Raw genomic sequence first — 17,312 nt, 5'->3', positions numbered from 1 at the left:
GAAACGTCCATTTTCTTCTAGCTGTATAACCGCCCTTCCTAATGACCCAAGACACATCATTACAACAGCCTTATGGCCACATACCAAAAACAGCCCAGCCACACATCGCATAATGTCCCTTATCATTCTTGTCTTTCCTCAAGGGGTACCCAGGCAATAAAAACAAATCCTATGCACGTTTTATGCAAGTGTGCAGATTTGTTTTCACACCAGTATCTCATTCAACCCAAAAGACATTGGGTCTTTTGACCCCAAAGAGTTCTTGCTGTTTTGTTTTGCTGAAATTCCCACTGCCTTGCTATGATTGTGCAGTAAAGGCCTGAGCCAGTGGAGTTGGAGGAGGTGCAGGGAACTGAAGGTAGGAAAAGGAGAATGTCTCTTACTTGGTCTACTTTAGCAAGGGCTTGGTATTTACTGAGTGTTTGGTATTCTCTTCAGAGAGAGAATAAGCTAAAGGTCAGGTATATTTAATTAGACCATTAATCTCTTGCACATAATACTTCAAATGCTGCAGAAGTGTTTGTGCATGTGTATATGTATGTTTTTTTAAATTCAGTTACCATATATCACCTATTTAAAGTGTACAAGTCATTGGTTTTTAGTATATTCACAGGGTTTGCAACCATCACCACCATTGAATGTTGGAACGTTTTCATTACCTCAGAAAGAAACCCTATACTCATCTACAGTCACTGCCCGTTCCTACTCCATCCCACCCCCATCCCTGAGCAACCACTGGTCTACTTGCTATCTTTTTGGATATGCCAATTCTAGACATTTCACATAAATAAAATCATTACAACCAATAGTCTTTTATCACTGCCTTCTTTCACTTAGCATAGTGTTTTGAAGATCCATCCATGCTGTAGCATGTATCTGTACTTCATTCATTATGTGGCTGAATCATATTCCATTATATAGCTACATCACATTTTCCTTATCCAGTCTCTGTGTCTGTTATCACATGATGTTCTCCCTAAATGTCTGTCTGTTTGCTGTTCTTATAAGTATCACCACCAGTGAATTAGGACCTACCCTAATCCAGTAGGACTTCATTTTAACTAATTAGATCTGCAAAGACCGTTTTCAAACAAGGACACATTCTGAGGTTCCATGTAGACAGGAGTTTCGCAGGAACACTTCAATCCAGTGTAGACCCTAAGGAATAATCACCTACATTCAGGTAGAAATCTTTTAAAGTAGCAAGCAGAAGTGAGATTTTGGCAAGATTGAGCACCAAAACAGCTTTTTTTTTTTTTTTTTTAATTTTATGATAGTCACAGAGAGAGAGAGAGAGGCAGAGACACAGGCAGAGGGAGAAGCAGGCTCCATGCACCGGGAGCCCGACGTGGGATTCGATCCCAGGTCTCCAGGATCGCGCCCTGGGCCAAAGGCAGGCGCCAAACCGCTGCACCACCCAGGGACCCCCCAAAACAGCTTTGAAAGAATTTTTCTGAGGCTGCAGCTCATTATGGAGCTGACTGATTTCATAGACATGGCTTCAGATTTATAGAATGGAATTCCAAGTGGACCCAACTCATCATAACCCCTACTTCATCTTCTTAGCAGACCTTGAAAGCCCCTCTTATTTTGACCACAAGAAACAAGGATACTTGGTTTTCTGCTAGTGAAAACTCTTTTATTCATTCTGCTAGTATATATTCAATACACACAGTGAGCCGAGACTGCTTTAGGCTCCAAGACTACAGAAGTGACTAGAACACATTTTGAGAACAGTGTGCCAGATTGTCTCGACCCTTTATGCATTTCATCCTCCTGACCACCCTATGTCAGCTTATAAATAAGGAAACAGACTCAGAGAGTTGAAGGGATTCCTCTGACTCTGCAAGAAACAGCCTGGGTCATAGATGTGTCTCCATAGCCTGAGCAGAGGGCCCCAGCCATGAGAACAGGTCACTCCTCTCTTAGACCCACAGCCCAAAGCATGCAGCCTAGGGGGGCATGTGGGATGTATGAAGTGATAAGCTGGGTAAGGAGATTGTGACAGAATGGCCTTTCTTGTCAGACTGGAGAACCTAGACTTTGTTCTGAAGGCAGTGAGGAATCAGTGAGCAGTATTGAGGAAGTACACTTCATGCTGTGTACTTCATTTGTTTAATCAACAGATATTTTGGAGTTATGTAACACAATGTGTCTGATGCTAGAGAGAAGACTTAGAGAAGAAGCAGTATCTCTGCCCTCACTGAGTTTACAGCCAGAAGTATGGAGTGATGAGAGAAAAAGGTTACTGTCTTCCTAAAATTCTGTTTGAAACACAAGGAAAGCCTGGTCAGAAACAAGGTTGAAAAAATAAACAGGAAAACAGTTTTAAAAAGAGAGAGCTTTGTAGGCCATCCTGAGGATAACAGGGAGCCACTGAAGAATCTGAGGCAGAGCAGTGACATAACGACATGACATGGTTGTTGAGAAAGAGAAGAGTCACAGATAATGCCTAGGTTTCTGGCTCAGGACCAATCGGATGGTGGTGTTGATGTACTTCATGGAGTGGGAGAGCATAGGAGGAGGATCCCTGAGCTTGACCTACATGTGGGACGTCTGAATGGTGATGCCCAGCAGGCAGAGGCCTATAGGACAAGAGCCCAGGATAGAGAACTGGGCTAAAGATTGATTTTTGAGAGTTGTTATCACCAGCTGGAGAAGATTACCCCGGGGGAGTCTCATGAGTAAGTGAAGCTATAGGAGGGTCTGGAGTGGAACCCTGAAAAACGCCCCCACTGAAGGGGTGGCAGAGAGGGAGGAGTCCAAAAAGACCATGGGGAAGGTGGAATTGCTCCAGAGGCTTTTTCTTTGCACCTTCCCTGTGTCTTCTCTGGCAGCAGCTGTGTTCATCCCTGGCGCCATGGCTACTCCATCGCTAGCATAAACCTTCCCCCTCTGCCATTAGAGAGTTCATCTTGCAAATCTAATGGAGTAATGAAGCCATTGATTCTGTTAACAAACATCCAGTTCACTACAAGACCTGTAATGGGAATTCATTTTAGAGGTCAATACAGCTGTCGATGGAACAGTTTTTCCCCAGAGGCCTGGGGCTTTTTCTGTTGTACACTGGCAGAAGTTGTTCTGCTAGCATCAGAGAAGACCAGAGAGTAATTAATGCAATGGAGCACTAATGAGCGGGTGACCCTGTCTAGGGCCATGAGAAGGGCCCTAAAATAGGTCAGATAACAGGGAGTAGGAACAGGAGTGTGTCCCCTCCGAAAAGATTCGAATAGCCCCAGCAAGCCACCATGCCACCACTGCAACATCATACCCCACTAGCTGTCACATCGCCAGAAGTTAGATCTTTAGCCCTTTATTTCTTTTGAACATGAAATTTCACTGTGGAATTATTATATGCTGAATGAACATTTTTACTTGTTCTACAAATACGGACTAAAAACTTTGTGTCCCTGGCCTTTATTGAGTAAATCCTGGGACTGTAGGTGTTAGGGCACCGGTCACTATCTCAGAAACTCATGGGCTGGGTAAGGAGGCACAGAGACAGTGGATCTAACAAAGCATGGGCCAAGTGCTATTTGGCAGCCAGAAAAAGGGCCGTGTCCAGGAAGGTTTCAGAGAGAATATGGTATCTGTGTAGGGTCTTAAAGTCTGCATATGAGTGCCAGTAGAGTAGAAGTGAAATCCAGGCGGAAGGAACAGCAGAGGCCGTAAGACAGAGCTGTAAAAGGGGCTGGTGTGCCTGGGGATTGATGAAGCTTCCGAATGCCTCGGGTCCGGGAGGAGAGAGGCAGGAAGTAGGTCAGACTGTAAAAGGCCTTGTATGTTAGGCTCAGGAACTTGGACTAAGCTTAGAGAACCAGCCAAATGAGTAATCTTTGGCTTGGGATGGGGTGGGGGTGGCACTGTCAGCTGTGATCTGTCTTTAATACCTTGCTGCTTTTCTAGCACAACAGAGGGGAGTTTAAGATGAGAGTTAAGAGAAAGAAAAAAAAAAAAGACCAATCAACACAGAGTGTGGGCACAAGAGTTGAAGAATGGGGAACATCATTGTCCTGAAGAAGACTTGGAAGGGCAGCCAGGAGGAGCTGGGACCAGTCTTACAAGACAGTCTGCTCCAAATACATTTGTGCTTTTATCATTAATACAGCAAGGCACAGTCTAGGGTCTGGCTTAATGGTTTTCAGGAAGCAAAGCTCATTTAGCAAAGCCAGCCTTAGTTTTGATGGAGCTGATGACAGCTGGAGCCTCCAAAGAAGAGGAAGGCAGTAGCACTTACTGCTCCAAGGGCTGGCCTCGCCTGAGGGCTAGAGGCACACTCCGGAGCTGTAGACAGCCACACCCCCTGGGAGCTGGGCAAACACCATCAAGGTTGTGACAGGGAGTGGCCTCCAGGCGACTCCAGGAGCAGCACAGAGGGACAGGGCATCTCCTTTTCCAGCAGGAGGCCACAGCCCTCCGGGAGGCAGAGGAGGAGCAGGTGTGTGCGGGGGAGAGAAGGCTGCTGCTGGACCGTTGCCTTGGCTCTTAATATCTCTTCTTCCTCTGACAGCCTACTTTGGGGTGACGACACCTCTCTTTCCATTTCCAGTCACAGAGCTCCTTCTTTTGTTTCACAGACTCCCTGAGAAACCTCTCCTCGGCCAGTCACGGCCCCCGCTCCTCTCCAGCAGAGCTCAGCAGCTCCAGTCAGCACCTTCTCCGGGAACGGAAGTCCTCAGCCCCATCACACTCCAGCCACCCAACCTTGTTCACCTTTGAACCCCCAGTGTCGAACCACATGCAGCCTGCCTTGTCCACCAGTGCGCCTCAGGAGTATCTCTACTTGCACCAGTGCATAAGCCGGAGAGCGGAGAACGCAAGGTAGGAGACTGCCCTGAGCAGTGCTGGGTCCGACGCCCACTCACAGGACCTAGGAGTAACTTTCAGCCCAAATGTTTTTAATTGTAAAGACAAAGAAGTAAAATATTTTATCTTCTCAGGCAAACAGATATATTTAGTAACAAAGCATCATTCTTTCACCCCGGTAACCTTCACATTTTATTGGTATCAGCTATGTTGCTCTACAGTGATAATTAGATTCCGGAGAAACCTCCTGTTATCAAAAATCATACTATAAAAATGTTTTGTTTAATCTGGGTGAAAAAAAGGCATTAGGGGCTAAGGTTTCAGATTTGGAAAAAACACATCAATTTTTGGCAATAAGAATATAGCTATAAAGTCTTAAATGCTTGAACCAATTCTTACTTCACTTTTGCTCTAGAGCTGCACTGTTCTGTATGGGAATTAACTATCCACATGTGGCTATTTAAATTCGAATGGATTCAAATAAGATAAATCTTAAAATTAAGATCCTCAGTTGCACTGGCCACCTTTCAAGTGCTTAGTAGTCACATGTGACTAGTGGCTCCCATAGCAGACAGCACAAATAAGGAAACCTGTCATCACCACCGAAAGTTCTAGAGCAAGGACTCCCTGCTCTAGAATAACAGTCTTTGTATTTCTAACACCACTAGCTCTCTCACAGGTGTGGAGCTTGCACATATTTTTATTACCTTTTATTCCCATCATTTGGGGAAACAAAAGCACAGAGGTGATAGGCTTTGCCAGAGCTATTTCCTAGTTGTTACCATGGCCAGCAGACTACAAATCATGTTTCTTAATTAATTTAGAAATACCTAATTTGTGTTATAAAAACTAAGGCAATTAGATCACTGACTGTATTGCTGTATCACATCATAGAACGTTTTCAAGCATAATATTATCTAACCAGTCAAATGTACTGAGAGATAGCCAATATAGATAATTTCTCTCCATCTCACAGATGAAGAAAATGAAGCTCACAGCGAAAGTGACAGAGGCAGGACTAGACCCCAGGTCTGCTCGGTTCTGGTCCTGTATTCCACACTATGCTACCCTGCTTCTGAGTGTCCAAGTCATTTACCATCACACAACAGGGATTCCAGCACTCTGTCTTAATTTTCCCAGAAGCAGCAGGTTTCATTTGTGAACTTTTACTAGTCTAAACTCCATCAACTTAGACATGAACTGCTGAGCTCTAAAACAAAGGTAGGATGAGTGAGGCGACATCACTAAACTAGTTAGTGGCAGCGCTGTAAATAGTACCAATGCTCCTGAATCACGCACAGAGACAGGCAGTGTTCTGTACTGAAAACATATTACAGGCTTTGGGGTTGGTCATATATGGGTCCAAATTTAGCTTCCGCCACTTTCTTTGTGATCTTGTGCCACTTATCGAACATACTTGAGTTTCCGTTTCCTTATCTGCAGAATGGAAAGAACTAATTCTGAGGCTTACTGATGAGCATAAAGCGACAGAACAAATAGACCCAGCGGCACATCCTCAGTACATATGACCATTTGTTCTTGTGCCCCATCCCCCTCTACTACTACGCATGTTGTTGTCTGAGAGTAGAGAAGGTGAAGTCTTAAAATCACTGTTCTCTTGAAAGCATACTTTCTGTTAATGCCTCTCGACTTTAAGTGCATATGAAATACCTGGGGATCTGGTTAAAAGGCGGATTCTGATCCAGTAGGCCTGCCGTGGGTCCTGAGATCCTGCCTTTCTGCTAAATGCCAGAGGATGCCAGTGCAGCTTGTCTGTAGATCACACCTTAAGAAGAAGGCTTAACGCAATACTAACAACTATCACCACTTCCACTGCCATGATGCTGCAAGAGCAACAGAGAGCAGATATGTAAATACCTCTGCTTGAATTAACACTTTGGGCCCACTCTCTCCACCCCTCTCCCCCGCCACCGTAAAACCTTGGTTAATTTTCCTAGCTGAAATCTGCCACTTCTCTGAATGCCTACAACAAATTTTTATTCTCTCTCCCACAGCATTTGGAGCTTCTGCTTCATAGTATGGATATTTATATCAATATATTACTGCACTTTGAAGATAGTACCAAAGGCATATAGTAGGTACATTAAAAAAATATCCAAACAAATCTGTATTATAGAGAGAAAACCTAAAAGGGGAGACAAAGCTTATTTGCAGTTGGGGAAGCAGCTTTATTGTGTGGTCCTGAGAAAGTTGTGCTTTTCTCTGTGTCTTTGCGTTTACTTGCATGGGTGTGGGAGCAAGACAGTGATGAACAGGATCTCGGAGATTTTTTGGAAAAAAATAAGTTCAAACAACATTAACAGAATTCCCAAGTAATGGAGGGTGGGAAGGAAGCTTTCTTTGGTCCAGAAACACCATATAATTTCTGGAAGTAATGGAATAGTTTGCATGATACTAAACATACTGTAACAATTAAAAACTCTGGACATATTATAAAAAAACAACTGTTTGAAGGCACTGAAGAACAGCCAAAAAGCAGGCAGAAGTTGAAAGAGATGTAACTCTTAAAAGGAACTAGCAGTGGGGGCACCTGGATGGCTCAGTTGGTTGAGCATCCAACTCTTGATTTCAGCTCAAGTCATGATCTCAGTATCATCAGATTGAGCCCCGAGTCAGGCTCTACTCTGGGTGTGGGGTCTGCTTAGGATTCCCTCTCCCTCTGCCCCTTCCCTGTTTGTGTTGCATTCTCTCTCTCTCAAAAAAAAAAAAAAAAAAAAAGAGTTAACAGCGTACAAAGGCATTAGGTGTCTAATTGCTAATTGCTTTAATTTGTGATGTTAAGAGGTGGGGCTGGACATACTGAAGAGATGGTGAAATTTAGGAGAGAGATAGAAACTAAAGAATAACTGGAGAGTGCCAGTCACGGTATGATGGCAGAAGCATTACAGGCTACCTCTCTCACTGACCACAAGTAAAAATTGTGGACAAAATACAATTACCCTGTAATCAGTCTGATTCTATAAAAATAAAATGAGGCAAATTATAAAGGGAAACAGGGCAGCCTGGGTGGCTCAGCGGTTTAGCGCCGCCTTCAGCCCAGGTTGTGATCCTGGAGACCCGGGATCAAGTCCCACATTGGGCTCCCTGCATGGAGCCTGCTTCTCCCTCTGCATGTGTTTCTGCCTCTCTCACGTGCACTCTGTGTCATGAATGAATAAATAAAATATTTTAAGAAATAAAAAAATAAAGGGGAGCAAAACTTGGAGATAGCAGCTACATAGAGGTGAATCTGTATCTCATGGAATTACCCCAAGGGTGGACCTATTCACACAGCTGCACATTGGGGCAGACAGCTGGAACTGTGGTAGAAACCCCATCTTTCTTAGTAGAGGAACCTTGAAAGAGGAGCCCTTTGGAGACTGGAAAGGAATGGAATACCCAGAGAGAAGATTGCTGGAGAAGAGATTTCCTAATTCTGGGTATGAAACCACATAAGTCTCAGGCCTACTGTGAGCTGCACATGGGTAGGATGGACCAAACCAGCAGAACACAGGCTTTGTGAACTACACAGAGATCCACACCACCACAGACCGAAGGAGAGACGGAACTTGCAGCTTGAATCTAATAACCACAGTGATTGCCTGCAAAACAAAAACCTCAGTGTTCTCCAGAAGATTATAACAGAACCCAGCATCTACACAACATAATATCATAACACTAAAGATATAATCCAAAATTTCTCAGCATACAGAGAACCAGCAAAATGTAACCAGTTCTGAAGGGAAAGCACAGATGCCAACCCCAACATAACCTAGATTGTTGGAATTATCAGACAAATTTAAAAGCCTGTATTATAACAATATTCCATAAAAATTAATGGAGAGAAAAGAAAAACTATGAACCCACAAATTAATATCCTGAAAAAATTAATATCCTGAAAAATTATCCTTTAGGAATGAAAACAAAATCAAGAGATTGTCAGATGAAAGAAATGAGAATTTCCAAGAGATCTGATTTAAAGAAATGATAAGGAAGGTCTTCTGGCTGAAGCAAAATAATACCAGAAAAAAACTAAAATCTTCAGGAATGAAGGAAGAGCAGCAGAAATAGTAAATATCTGCATAATTTTCCCTCCCACATTCGTTAAAGTATGTGAGTGTTGAAAGCAAATATTAAATGTTGTCTAGTGTGGTTTTCAGCTGGTTTTCTCTTCAACCTGAAGAGCCTAGTTTATCATTTCTTACCATAAGAGTCCCCTTGTGACAGGTTTTCCCAGTTTTCATTTATCTGGAAATATCTGTATTTCACCTTCCTTGTTAAAAAAAAGATTTATTTGAGAGAGAGTGTGCTCATGTGTGGAGCGGAGAGGCAAAGGGAGAGGGAGAGAGAATCTCAAGTGGACTCCCCACTGAGTGCAGAACCCACTGCAGAGCTCAGTCCCGAGATCCTGACCTGAGCCCAAACCAGTCAGCCACTTAACCACCTGTGCCACCCAGGAGCCCCTCACCTTCATTTCTGAGAGATATTTTGCTGAATATAAAATTCTGGAATGATGGTTTTATTTTCTTTTGGCATTTTAAAGAATGTAATTCTATAGTCTTTTGCCCTTCATTGGAAGGTCAGCTGTTATTTTTATTGTTAGAATCCTATATGTAATGTATCTTTCTCCTAATGGGGTTTTTTCCTCCTTTATATAAAAATTGTGGTGAAATACACATAACATAAAATTCATCATCTTAGTTTATTTTTAAGTGTCCAGGTCAGTAAGTGGTAAGTACTTCCACATTGTTATGCAACCAATCTCCAGAACTCTTCTCATCTTACAAAACTGAAGCTCTCCCCAAGTTAAAAATTCTCCATTTCACCTTTCCCCTGCTTCCCAACACCCCCCTTTCTACTGTCTGTATGAATTTGACTTCTCCAGGTAACTCACATAAATGCAATCATATAGTACTTGTCTTTTTGCGAGTGGGTTTTTGCACTTAGGATAATGTCTTTAAGGTTCATCCATGTTAAAACACATGTCAGAATTTCCTTCCTTTTTATGGCTGAATAATATTTCATTGGCTATTTATGCCACATATGTTTATTTCATCCATCAGTAGACACCTTGGTTGCTTCCACCTTTTGGCTGTTGTGGTTAATGCTGCCGTGAACCTGGATGTACAAGTACTCTTCCAGGACTCAGCTTTCAATTCTTTAGGGTATATATCCAGAAGTAGAATTGCTGGATACTCTGGTAATCCTGTTTTCAATCTTTTGAGAAACTCCCATACTGTTTTTTCATTATGGCTGCACCATTTTACAACCGTGCACAAGGGTTACAGTTTCTCCACATCTTTGCCAATATTTGTAATTTTTTAGTAGTACCATCCTAATGGCTGTGAGGTAGTATCTCACTATGGTTTAGAATGGGGGGAGTGAGCTTCGAGTTTGTTTGGTTTGGGTTTGTTTGTTTGTTTGTTTGTCTGTTTTAGAGGGGGAGGGGCAGAAGGAGAGAGAGAATCCAAAGCAGGTTCCATGCCCAGTGCAGAGCCCAATGCAGGGCTTGATCTCGCAACCCTGAGATCATGACCTGAGCTGAAATCAAGAGTTTAATGCTTAACCAACTGAGCTACCCAGGCACTCCTCACTATGGTTTTATTTATATTTCTATAATGATTAGTGATGTTCAGCATCTTTTCATGTGTTTGTTGGCTATTTGTATATCTTTAGAGAAATGTCTATGTAGGTCTCTGCCCATTTTTTTTTTAATCTGGTTGGTTTGTTGTTGTTGTTGTTGCTGTTAGGTTGTAGAAGTTCTTTTTATATTCTGGATGTTAACACCTTGCCAAATATGATTTACAGATCTTTCCCCCATTCTGTAGATTGCCTTTCACTCTGCTGATTGTGTCCTTTGGTGCAGTTCAATTTATCTATTTTTAATTTTGTTCCCTGTGCTTTTGGTGTTGTGTATTTTAAAAAAATCATTGCCAAATCCAATGTCTGGAAGCTTTTTCTCCAGTGTTTTCTTCTCAGAGTTTATAGTTTTAGCTCTGAGGTCTTTTTGTTAATTTTTTATATATGGTGTCAGGTAAAGCTCTAACTTCCATTTTTGTGCATATGGATATCTAATTCTCCCAGCACCATTTGTTGAAAATATTGTCCTTTTTCCCATTGAATGGTCTGAGCACCTGTGCTGAAAATCACTAGATCATATACGTGAAGGTTATTTCTGGGCTCTGTATTCTATTCTATTGGTGTAGATGTCTATCTTTGCGCCAGTACCACATTTTTAATAACCATAGCTTTGTAATAATATGTTTTGAAATCAGGAAGTACGAGGCCTCTCACTTTGATCTTTGTTTGCAAGATTATTTTGGCTATTTGGGCTTCTGTCTGTTTGATGACTTTTTTTTCTTTGTTTTTTTAGCAGTTTGACTATGATTGTTTCATAAAACATCCCTTGAGATGTTTTTCTTTGCTTTCTGATTCTATTTGTTGTTCTTTTTGATCTAGTACAGCAAAATTTCTACCAATATTTTTTCAAGTTTTTTTTTCTGCCCCATTCTATCTCTGCTTTCCTTCTATTCCTCACATTAGACCACTTGATACTGACCCATACATCACTGATACTGTAGTATCAATGATACTATTCATTTTTTAAAAATCTGATTTCCTCTCTGTGCTCATTTTGGATAATTTTTTAATTGATTTTTCAGTTCTAGAATCCTCCCCCTTTTCACCTACCCCACAATTTTACTTACCTTTTTTAAAAAATAATTTTTGAGGGGATCCCTGGGTGGCTCAGTGGTTTGGCGCCTGCCTGCCTTTGGCCCAAGACGTAATCCTGGGGTCCCGGGATCAAGTCCCACGTCAGGCTTCTGCATGGAGCCTGCTTCTCCCTGTGCCTGTGTCTCTGCACCCCCCCCCCTTTGTGTGTCTCATGAATAAATAAATAAAATCTTTTAAAAATAATAATAATTTTTGAGAGGTATTTGAAGTACAATGTGAATATACATCAAGTTTCCTCATGCCCCTTTGTAATCCATACTTTCTTCTACCTCATTCCTCAGGGACCACTGACAATATTTCTATCACTACATTAGTTATCATTTTCTAGAATTTTGCTTGAGTGGAATCATATAGTATTTACTATTTTCCTTATTTCTTTCACTCAACACGATGCTTTTGGGATTCATCCATGTTGTTACATGTATCATTAGTTGTTCCTTTTTATTGCTGAGTAGTAATTCATTGTACCTTTATATCACAATTTACTGATCCATTCTTGGGCACTTGGACTTAGTTTTAGCTATTACAAATTAGATACATTTGTACATAAATAGTCACTAACAAGTGTAGACATTTGCTTCATTTCTCTTGGGTAAATCTACAAAACCAGGCCTAAGTGGTTTTATTGGTAAATTCTATCAAACAGGGTAACACAAATATTACCCAAATTCTTTCAGAAAACATAAGAGGGGATCCTTTTGCAACTCATTTTTTTTAAGGTGCAACTCATCTTTTGACACAAAATAACCCTACTACCAAAACCTGACAAAGATTACAGGAAAGAAAATCAGAAGGTAACATTCCCTGTGGATATAGATGCAGAAATCTTTTCTTTTAAAAAAAATTAGTAATCAAATCCAACTTAAAAATATATATTTAATATGTATGTGTGTTCCCTAATATGTATTTAAATATAGTAGGGAATGTATGTGTGTATATACATCATTAGGGATAATAGTTCATGATAAAGTAGTGTTCATCCTAGGAATGCAAGATTGGTTTTACATTAAGAAACCAACCAGTGTAATTAATCACATCAAGATCATAAGGAGATCATAATGCCTGGGTGGCTCAATCAGCTAAGTGTCAAGTGTCTTACTCTTGATTTCCACTCAGGTCATGATCTCAGGATTGTGAGATCGAGCCCCGAGTTAGGCTCTGCATTGGGCATAGAGCCTGGTTTACATTCTCTCTCTCCCTCTCTCTTTCCCTCTCCTTCTGCCCCTCCTCCCTCCCTTTCTCCTTCTCCCCCCTTCTCTCTCTATCCCTCTCTCTTCTATCCCCCACCTCTCTTTTTAAAAAAGGAGAGAAAATAAGGATAAAAACAATGTAATCATCACATTAGTAGGTGCAGAAAAAGCATTTATCAAAACTCAATGCTTCTTCATAAAAATTTTCTTAGCAAACTGTAAATAGAGGAGAACTCCTTCAAATTAATAGCAGACTGCTAAGGATAACCTACAGCTAATATTATACCTAACAGAGAAATATTAAACATATTCTCATAATACTAATGACAAGGACAGAATACCTGCTCTCACTTCTGCTCAACATTGTACAGAGGGGATGCCTGGCTGGCTCAGTGGTTGAGTATCTGTCTTTGGCTCAGGGTGTGATCCCGGGTCCGGGGATAAGTCCCACATTGCGCTTCCCTGCATGGGGCCTGCTTCTCCCTCTGCCTTTCTCTCTCGAATAAATAAATAAAATCTTAAAAAAAAAACATTGTACAGGGGTTATAGCCTGTCCAATAAAGAGACAAAAAATGTAAGAGGCACAAAGATGAGAAGGGAAGACATAACACTGTCTCTACTTGCAGGTAACTTGATTATTTATATAAAAATGTTAAAGAATCTAGAAAACAACTATTATAATGAAGAAGTGAATTTAGCAAGGTCACAGGATAAAGGATTATTATATACAAATTAATTTTTACATACTAGCAGCAAACATTTGGAAAATGGACTTTAAAAAAATTCTCCATATAATGATGCCAAAAAAACATGGAGTGCTTAGGAATAAAAAAAGATACACAAGACCTCATCACCGAAATCACTATCAAACACTTCTGAGGGAAACTAAAGACTTAAATATGGAGAGTGATATGCTATAGTTATGAATTGGAAGACCCAATATTATTAAAATGGCAAATCTTCCCAAATTGATCTATAGCTCCAGTGCAGTCCAAATAAAAATCCCAGCTAAGCTTTTTCATAGAAATTCTCATAGAAATTGAGAAGCTAACTCTAAAGTTGATATGCCACTCCAAACAACTTAGAATAACCAAAATGATTTTTTTAAAGAACATGATGAAGTTGCAGGATTTATACTACCTGATTTCAAGACTTGCAAACAACCAAACTTTGTCTTTCTTTGTCTTTCTTCTTCAAGACCATGTTGTATTGATGAAAAGGTAAACATACAGAGCTCACTAGAACAGAATAATGAGGTATGTGTGTGTGCACACACACATGCCTGTGTTGACAAAGGTGCCAATAGGGACTGAAAGGCTTTTCAACAAATGGTGCTGGAACAGCTGGATATCCATATAGGAATTAAGAAAAAAAAGAAAAACTTTATTGTTACCACACTACTCAAAATTAAATGTGTTTAGAGACCTAAATCTGATTCTATGAAATGTCTAGAAAACATCTTTGTGATCTTCGGGTAAGCAAAGATTTTTATCATAGGATACAAAGGAATCATAAAGGAAAATAAATTGATAAAGTGCTGAACAAAATTAAAACTTTTGTTCTTAAAAAAAAAACTTTTGTTCTTCAAAAAGCCCCATTAAGAAAACAAAATGCCAAGTCACAAAATATGAGAAAATACTCAAAACAAATATATCTGACAAAGGATTTATTTCTAGAAAATATAAAGCACTATTATAACTTAAGACAAACAACCCAATTTTTTTTTTTTTAATGATAGTCACACAGAGAGAGAGAGAGAGGCAGAGACATAGGCAGAGGGAGAAGCAGGCTCCATGCACCGGGAGCCCGATGTGGGATTCGATCCCAGGTCTCCAGGATCGCGCCCTGAGCCAAAGGCAGGCACCAAACCGCTGCACCCACCCAGGGATCCCCAATTTTTTTTTAATGGGCAGAAGATTTGAATAGACATTTCACCAAGAAAAGATACAGAAATGGCAAATGCAAGGATGTCAAATCAGCAGGGAAATGTAAATTAAAACCTCTGAGTTTTGCTTCATCTCCACCAGAATGGGTAAAATAAAAAAGACTGACAATGCCAAATGTTGACAAATAGTGTGGCCATACTGCTTCTGACATTCACGTTACATAGGTGCTCTGGAAAAAAGGAATAATGCTTTACAGTTTACAAAACACTATCATGTTAGTTACCTCATGAGATCTTTGAAATAATCTCATAGAGCTACATCTTTAAAAAAAAAAAAGATTGATTGATTGATTGATTGATTGATTGATTTTAGAGAAAGCACAAGCAAGGGGAAAGGGAGAGGGAGAAGCAGACTCCCTACTGAGCAGGGAGCTGTATGCGGGCTGGATCCCAGGACCCTGAGATCACAACCTGAGCCAAAGGCTGATGCTTAACTGACTGAGACATCCAAGAACCTTTTTTCTTTCTTTCTTTCTTTTTTTTTTTTTTAAAAATTTTTAAGTAATCACACCCAACATGGGGCTCAAACGCACAATCCCAAGATCAAGAGCCACATGCTCCACTGACTGAGCCAGCCAGGTGCCCCTCATAGAATTACTTCTGAGTGAGGACTTGGGAGAGAGAACCATCATCTCTGCCTAGCATAGACATAAAGATGTCTGTTTGGATTACTATCATGAAAGAGTATTTACTGAGGCTAATAATAATCAATCTTTTATCTATTCCTTTTTTCATTTTGGGGGGAACCTCTCATATTGTACAATAAATTAAGCACTTCAGAGATTAAACTAGGAATTATTTATTTTTTACTGTAGTTGCAGCCACTGTTCTTCCTTCAAGTACTGGATATGCATTCTGGCTAAAATGACTACAGTTCTCAAAATCTGGCTTTTCCACTGAGCAAAAATAAGTAACTCCTCAAAGTAGTAACTATTGCCAAGGAAGGAGTTTTGAACTGACACCGTCAAGATGAGCAAAGTCCTTTTTGTCTTTGGGGACCAGTTAGCTTCCCCGGATTTATTTTTGCCCTCCAGCTTTTAGGGCCTCATTTCAGATTCCAGACCTTCTCTGTCTTCCTATTTCAAGGAGGCTGTTAAACCTGCAACAGGTGATACATTGTGGTGAGTCACATGCCTCCAAAAGCCGTAATTCTGGGGAAGGGTGGGGGGCAGGGGAAGTGAAGTGTCAAGTGATGAGATTCCAGACTCAGTGCATCACTGACCCTGCAGCGATACTCTGCAGAAAGATGGTGGGTAGAAAGTAAAATCAGAAATGGCAAAAGAGAACTTACCTTTGATTAGTCATTTGTAAGAGGTCTTAGCAACTCATTCACCCAGTAGCTTTGATTGACCAGAGACAGAGAATATTACAACTTCTAGTTTCACTCATTTCATATATATAACTTTGCTCCAAAACCACAACGAGAAGGCAAGCTCAAACTTGCAGCCAGAAGGCCTTGAGATGCAAAGATCACCTCACCTCTTAGAGATTAGGAGACAGCATTTTCTGCATTTTCTTCCCTCACTGGAAGGATCCCTGTGGAATGGGTTAAATGCAGAAGGATGGTCCACATGACCTCTTAAGATTGCCAGTGACAGTTACAGAGCTAAATGGTGGTTAATTTACTTACAACCATTTGTGTATTCGCTTTCTTTAAATAGGAACAGATCCATTAAAATCAAACTGGGCTCTTCATCATGAAGGTACTAGGAGTAGGGTGGAAAAGAGTGAAATGTGGTGTCATGTGGTACATAAAACTATATGGAAAAATGCCAAAGAGCTATTGCCAAATAAAGTGATGAGGAAAACTAGGAAAGCATTCCTTTAATTTAATTTTATTTACATTTGTTTTTATTTAAGTTTGCCAACATGTAGTATAACACCCAGAGTTCATCCCGTCAAGTGCCCTCCTCAGTGCCTGTCACCCAGTTACCCCAACCCTCCTGCCCACCTTCCCTTCTGCTACCCTTTGTTTGTTTCCCAGAGTTAGGTATCTCTCATTGTTTGTCTTCCTAATTTTTCCCACTCAGTTCCCCTCCTTTTCCTTATACCTTTCACCATTCCTTATATTCCACATATAGTTTGAAACCATATGTTTGTCCTTCTCCGGCTGACTTACTTCACTCAGCATAACACCCTCCAGTTCCATCCACGTTGAAGCAAATGCGTATTCGTCCTTTCTGATGGCTGAGTGATAGCCCATTCTATACATAGACCACATCTTCTTATCCATTCATCTGTCAATGGGCACCGAGGCTCCTTCCACAGTTTGGCTATTGTGGACATTGCTGCTAGAAGATAAGGGAGAGGTTTCTGGTCCGGGTGAAGATGGGAGTGCCAGCAAGAGGTGATGTGCTGGCGCCCCCACCAGCTGGCGTTCCCTGGCGTGGGAACGAGAGGCAGGGGCTGCTGGCTGGAGGGAGCGCCTTCTCTCACTCGCCGCCTCCGCGTCCTCCAAGGAGCTCCCCTGCTCACTGTGCAGCATCTCCCCGCACAGCTCAGCTCGTCCATTTGCTGTTTTTCTCGTGTGATGTGTGAGGGTCATACCTGTCTCTCAGAACCACAAAGGGGATTCAAAATGACCTTGTGTGTGGTGCGCCCAGCATAGTCCCGTGCTGCTTTTATGAGGCCTCTGG

At 41.2% G+C, this 17,312-nt stretch overlaps 1 protein-coding gene across 4 annotated transcripts in view; it reads left to right on the top strand.

Moving 5' to 3' along the window:
• The window catches only part of GAB2 (GRB2 associated binding protein 2), a 193,974-nt gene that overhangs the window by 162,125 nt on the left and 14,537 nt on the right, over positions 1 to 17,312 (top strand). For all 4 annotated transcript variants that reach the window (XR_011995143.1, XR_011995144.1, XM_072726006.1 and 1 more), the window contains exon 3: positions 4,578 to 4,821. Coding sequence is in view for 2 of the 4 variants with exons in the window: in XM_072726006.1 (XP_072582107.1) it covers positions 4,578 to 4,821 (244 nt within the window). In the remaining 2 variants the exon portion in view is untranslated. The remainder of the gene's footprint in view (positions 1 to 4,577; positions 4,822 to 17,312) is intronic.

This window comes from Vulpes vulpes, chromosome 11 (assembly GCF_048418805.1).
Source record: "Vulpes vulpes isolate BD-2025 chromosome 11, VulVul3, whole genome shotgun sequence".
In the NCBI taxonomy this organism is placed as follows: Eukaryota; Metazoa; Chordata; class Mammalia; order Carnivora; family Canidae; genus Vulpes; species Vulpes vulpes.
Note: the sequence above shows the minus strand (reverse complement) of the source record. Positions and strands in the feature narration are given on the sequence as shown.